The sequence below is a fragment of the Rhinoraja longicauda genome, chromosome 7, assembly GCF_053455715.1.
Source record: "Rhinoraja longicauda isolate Sanriku21f chromosome 7, sRhiLon1.1, whole genome shotgun sequence".
Lineage (NCBI taxonomy): Eukaryota > Metazoa > Chordata > Chondrichthyes > Rajiformes > Arhynchobatidae > Rhinoraja > Rhinoraja longicauda.
The window spans coordinates 17613827-17619901 of NC_135959.1; the positions used below are offsets into that span (position 1 = coordinate 17613827).

At 49.6% G+C, this 6075-nt stretch overlaps 1 protein-coding gene across 1 annotated transcript in view; it reads right to left on the reverse strand.

The window, feature by feature from the left end:
- Positions 1 to 840: 840 nt before the first annotated feature.
- The window catches only part of LOC144595117 (uncharacterized), a 144501-nt gene continuing 139266 nt past the window's right edge, over positions 841 to 6075 (reverse strand). The window contains exons 47-48 of the mRNA XM_078402194.1: positions 5730 to 6016; positions 841 to 3741 (exon numbers count right to left, since the gene is read on the reverse strand). Coding sequence (XP_078258320.1) covers positions 3481 to 3741; positions 5730 to 6016 — 548 coding nt within the window. The 3' untranslated portion in view covers positions 841 to 3480. The remainder of the gene's footprint in view (positions 3742 to 5729; positions 6017 to 6075) is intronic.

A 6075-nucleotide genomic window follows, 5' to 3' on the forward strand; every position in this document is an offset into this window, starting at 1 on the left:
CCAACCATGAATAAACTAAATCAGTGTTTCATTGTGCGATTGACCTGGGTCTGAGTCGGACTGTACAGTGCAGTTGATCCTCGGAGTCTTCCACAGGTAATCCAGAGATTTGCTCTTTAACACTGTAGCATACTTCTGACAGGAATCTACATGCCCACAATTATAATGGCAACTTCCCATGTATGTGCAATGTGCTGAGATTTTCCCTCACTACTGTGGGGGCATGTCAGTCTCAGATTGTGAGTGTGAGGCTCTTTACAAAGAGGACTTAAATAGAGACAATTGTTAAAACCACATTGAAGGAGTTCCGTCTGGTAAAATATTTTTAATCTGGATAATTACATCAATTGAGAGCTTCATGTCTTACAGTACATATAAAAAGGGATAATTTTGTAAAAAGTAATCGCAGTTTGAACAAGCATAGCTTCTGTTGAGTTACGACCTTGTGTGCTATAGCATGACAATTGATTGTGTTACTTTGCTGTCTAACATTGCAGAGTAAGTTGCAGTAAACCCGGTCAATACAGGATGGTAGAAACACCTCTGGCTGCTAAATTTACATGATGGGGAGCATTGGGCCAATTCTGAAATCCACTTCCACTGGCTAATTTCAACTAAAGAAGTAACTTTCAGAAGCATAGTCACAGTCTCCCCCCCCCCCACCACTCCCTCTGCACACTGGCAGGGGTACACAGTGCCCCCCCCAACACTGGCAGTGGGTCCACCATGCCCCCCATGTGGGCAGAGCGCCGCACTGGCAGGGGCCAGTGGTCATTTCCCCCCCGCCTTGGCCGGGTGTTACACTGGCAGGGGGGAATGCCTTCTCACCCCCCCCCCCCCCGCACTGGCAAGAGGCTGCACTGGCAGGGGTCAGCAGTCCCAACCCCCCACTGGCAGGATGCCATCCTGTCTTCCTCACACTGGCAGGGGTCACTCCCCCTCCTGAACTGGCAGGGTGCCACCCTGTCCCCTTCACAATGGCACGAGATCAGCATGAGTGAGCAGGTAGGGGGCAAACTTAAACTTAATTCCCACTGTTGGACATGGTGCTTTCCTGTTCTTGTCGGGAAATTGCTAGCAACACCTTTTTAGCCCTTCAGCTGGCAGTGACACACATTATTGCCAAATAGCACATCATTTGTCAAACTACCATAGATTAGTGGTGAGATACGTAGCACTTAAAGCAGCCAGTAACTCGCACAGATTCAAGTACAAACACTGAGTTGCTTGGCAAAGAAGTCTAGGGAGAGGATGTACATTTACATAGCACCGTTTGCATCAGTCGGCAATGCACTGTAGTCAGTAGGGTTGATTTGCAGTCATGCTTTCCTGCAGGGAAATTGGACTTTACACCTCCCCAACTCAGCTGCCCAGAGTGAAATGGAATCTGCAAGGATTTGAGTTTGGTTGTGAATGGAATGCTGGCCAGGAGAGCACTCATTTCTCTGTATAGCATTGTGCAACAGAATATAGTCTTGGTTTAACTTTTCATCTGAAAGACACAATCTCCAGTCATGTTGTACTCAGTACCCTCGGCACTGCCCCTCCCCCCACCCACAGTGAACTACAGCAGTGAACAATAACCTTTATCCTTTAGTGATACAGTGTGGAAACAGGCCCTTCAGCCCACTGAGTCTGCACTGACCAGTGATCCCCACATACTAACACTATGCTACACACTAATTTTTTTAAACAATTTTACCGAGCCAATTAACCCACAAACCTGCGCATGTTTGGAGTGTGGGAGGAAACCGGAGCTTCCCGGAGAAAACCCACGCAGATCACAGGGAGAACATACAAACTTCGTACAGACAAGCATCCATAGTCACGGTCGAGCCCGGGTCTGTGGTGCTGTAGGGCAGCAACTCTACCGCTGAGCCATCGTGCTGCTCCTGAATGCAAACTTTTTGAAAGTTGCTGTATAAGTAATCGTTTTCAGAACTAACATAACTTTATTTGTGTGAAGAATGTTTACACAGATGGAGTGACCTCTCCTTGAGGGTGAGGACTGACATAATTTCAGCCAAAATTCAATACCTTTTAATAGAACAGAAACAATTTGGATGAATTTGACTCTGGGTTGCTATTGGTAAAGAAAACTGTGATTGTCTTTATTAAAGCCTTTAAATATTTGCTGTTATATATGTGGGATCCCTGTTTATAATGCCGGGGTTCACCTTTATCCTCTTTGGAGCATCCCGTTGGGACCCAACGAGCCCTCACGGATGAACCTTTGGGCCCATTGATAGAGTTGTGTTCCTGGCTGGAGCCAGTCCCAGCTGAAGAAAGTTTGGAACTGCAGATACTGGTTTACAAAGAAAAGTGCTGGAGTAACTCAGCAGGTCAGGCAGCATCTCTGGGGAACATGGATAGATGACGTCACAGAAAAGACACAAAATGGTGGAGTAACTCAGCGGGTCAGGTAGCAACCCTGGAGGACATGGATCTAGGCGACATGACCCGCTGAGTTACTCCAGCACTTTGAGTATTTGTTTGGAGATCCTGGCTGCACCCATCTATCTGGTAAAATATGGTGATGGGCCGGGTCAGTAATCGTGCGTCCTGTGCTGAGTCTCAGACCAGAGCTCTTGTTCCCACAAGCCTTCCTCACGATCCTACAACTCCCCATCTTTTGCTCAGGAACAAGGAAACAAGCCTTGAATTTATATAGTGCCTTTTCCCTCCTTGGGCAAGCATGTCAGGACCCAACAAGCCCACAAAATTAGCAGCCAAGTGATTAAGATATCAGGTTCCTACATACAGCAAAGGAAGACGTGATCTCTGGAGAAAAGGAATAGATGATGTTTTGAGTCGAGACCCTTCTTCAGATTGATGTGCCTGAAGAAGGGTCTCTATCTGAAACAACATCACCTATTCATTTTCTCCAAAAATGCTGCCGGACTCGCTGAGTTACCCCAGCATTTTGTGTCTATCTTAGAGCAAAGGAACACCTCCCAATGTTATCGTAGGTTGATGCATGGATGTCCAATCTACAGCCTGGGAGGGCAGAGTCCCTGGGCAGAGACACAACTCATCACAAAGACAGAATATCCCCAAGATCGATCTCCAAACACCATCCCCATCACCACCAACTCCTCATTGAGATGGGCAGCATTCCCTTGGTGTGAGCCTCCTCTCCAGTCACCAGCGACACTGCGGAACTCCTTCAGTCTGGGCGAGGAGCGTTTGGTGGGACAGGGGTTGAGGTTACCAGGATGGGACGTGGTCCCAGGTTCTGAGTGTCAGTCGGGAGTGGGGTGCAGAGCATCACAGGCCATTGAGCTGTGTTGGGTCAGAGAATAGTGTTTAGGACCAGCAAGCAGAGCATTAGACGATAGCAAGCAGGGCCCACCTTGGGGAGCGAGACTCAGTCAGACCTTGGTGAGGGACTGACGCGGAAAACCCGAGGGCAAGTGGACGGAAGGTTTCCTGTCTCGGTGTGGAGATGGGCAGTCGGGAGTGGTCGCCCGAGGGCGTCCGTTACAAGTTCTTCATGCAGACCTGGCAGCGACCCACCCGCGTCAGGAGCTGCCCGGCCTTCAGCGTCTCAGATACCGGGTGATCCTCGAACTGCTGATCGGGGTCGATGGTGGACAGCCAGAAGCTCTGCTTGTTGGCAAAGTAGTGGCAGGTGCCGCGCGCGCCGTTACACTCCACGAAGGGTGTGGTGCGGAAATCCTCCAGGCAGCTGCCGGGAGAGACCAGCGACTGGCCGCCACCCTCGCTGCCCGCGCCCGTGTGCTGTGGGGGGAGAAAGAGTAAAGAGTTCAGGCTCAGTGTCAGGAACAATCCCACAACAACACTAAAACAGCAGCGCCGGTCCCCGTGTACAATGGTCGCTCGGCATCGAACTACAAAGAAACAGAAGACAGATGCAGAAATCTGGAGTAACTCAGCGGGTTAGGCAGCATCTCTGAAGAAAAGGAATAGGTGACATTTTGGGTTGAGAGCCTTCTTCAGAGGTTCTCGAACTGAAACGTCACCTACTCCTTTTCTCCAGAGATGCTGTCTGATCCGCTGAGTTACTCCAGCTTTTTGTGTCCATCTGGTTTAAACCAGCATCTGCAGTTCCTTCCTGTGCCAGGAAACAGACCTTGCATTTATACAGCGCCTTTTTTCCTTGGGTGTCCTCAGACCAGAACTCTTGGTCCCACAAGTTTTCCTCAAGGACTTGAGGCAACTCCTACACTTTGCTCAGGAACAAGATGCAAGCCTTGAATTTATCTAGAGCCTTTTCCCTCCTGGGGGCAGCATGTCAGGACCCCAACAAGTTCACGATATTAGCAGACAAGTGACAAGACAATAAGTTCCTGCATTCGGCAAAGACAGGTGTGATGGAAGGAACTGCAGATGCTGGTTTACACCGAACATTGACACAAACTGGAGTAACTCGGCAGGTCAGGTCAAAGTACGGATGGAGAAAATCCACACTGGCACAGAAAGGGTTAACGCTAGGAATGTTGCCTGTGCTTGAGGAGTTAAGATTCTTGGGAATTCTGCCCAGTGTTTGCGGTGGGGCGGGAAAATCTGCCAGGCGCAAGTCAACAATGATGTACAGCTGTGAAGTGGAACTGCAGTCTAGGAGGGGCAGGGATTAGGGAAGAGAACAGTGGTCAGGCTCTTTAGTTCTGGGTGTCTTAGAGTAGAGACGGCTAAGGAGAGGTTTAATCAACAACAAACGGTATAGCATAGGAACAGGCCCTTCGACCCACAGTATCCCTGCAGACCATGTCGGTTAAGCTAATCTCTGTGGATGATTCATATCCTTGCATGCCTGTCTAAAAGCCAGGGGCGTTTAATGGAGGTGTTCCAAAACAGGAAGGGTTCTTAATTTAGTTTAGAGATACAGCGTGCAAACTGGCCCTTCAGCCCATCGAGTTCGCACTGACTAACAAGTCACCCGTAAACTTCTATCCTACACACTAGTGACATTTTACAAAAGACAATTAACCTACAAACCTGCACGTCTTTGGAGTTTGGGAGGAAACCAGAGCACCCAGAGGAAAGCCACGCGGTCACAGGGAGAACATGCAAACTCCGTACAGACAGCAAGGCAGTTAGGATCTTGGTGCAAGAAGGCATCAGCTTCACCGCTGCACAACCGTGCTGCCCTGGGATATGCAGAAATGTCATAGAAGGTGGTGAATCACTGTCTTGAGGGTGGTGGTGCTGGATTATTCAAAGTGTTTAAAGTGGAAGTGGGTAAAAGTATGATAGGGGTATGGGGAAATGTCATCAGAGAGGAGTTGAGGGCAGCATAGATTAGCCATGGTCGTATTGCAGGCTTGAAAGGTCTGGTGACCTACTTCTCCAATGTCCCATGACGGTGGAGGCAGATTGAACCGCAATTTTCCGAGGGGCACTGGGCAGAAGCTTAAGTAAATTGCAGGGCTGTGGGGATGGGAGGAAAGGATGGTGGGGCAGGTTGGAGATTCCTCACGCAGCTGGGGCTAACTCAATGGGCCACCCCGTACTCCATGAAATACCGTGAAGACCACAGACGGAGGGGAGCAAGTTCTGACGACTGAATGCCACAGGTTATTACCATGAGTAGAAAAGAACTGCAGATGTTGGTTTAAATCGAAGGTAGACACGAAATGCTGGAGTAACTCAGCTGGAGCAAGCAGCATCTCTGGAGAGAAGGAAAGGGTGACGTTTCGGGTCGAGACCCTTCTTCAGACTGATCTTATTCACATATTTATAATTGTCATTGTAATAATGGTCATTACCATGAGGAAGGAGTAACCGATCCAGAGGCTGCGCCAGCCCAATGGGCACATGGGGATGGTGATGTCCTGGCTGTGGACAGCCACAGCGAGGGTGGGAGCTTCACACACCGAGCAGCGGCTGATGTACGGCTTGATGTCTTCATTGCCCACCGGCATCATGGGGATGGGAGCGTTGGTGGACAGCCAGTAGGACTTGTCGTTTCTGCTGGCGAAGTAGCACACCTCATTGATGTTGCAGTAGATGAAGGGGATGGTGCTGAAGCGAGGCATACAGGAGCCAGCCAGGCCTGGGGGCAGAAAGGACAGCATCAGTGCACATGGAAACGGAGAGTGCCCCCTCCCACTG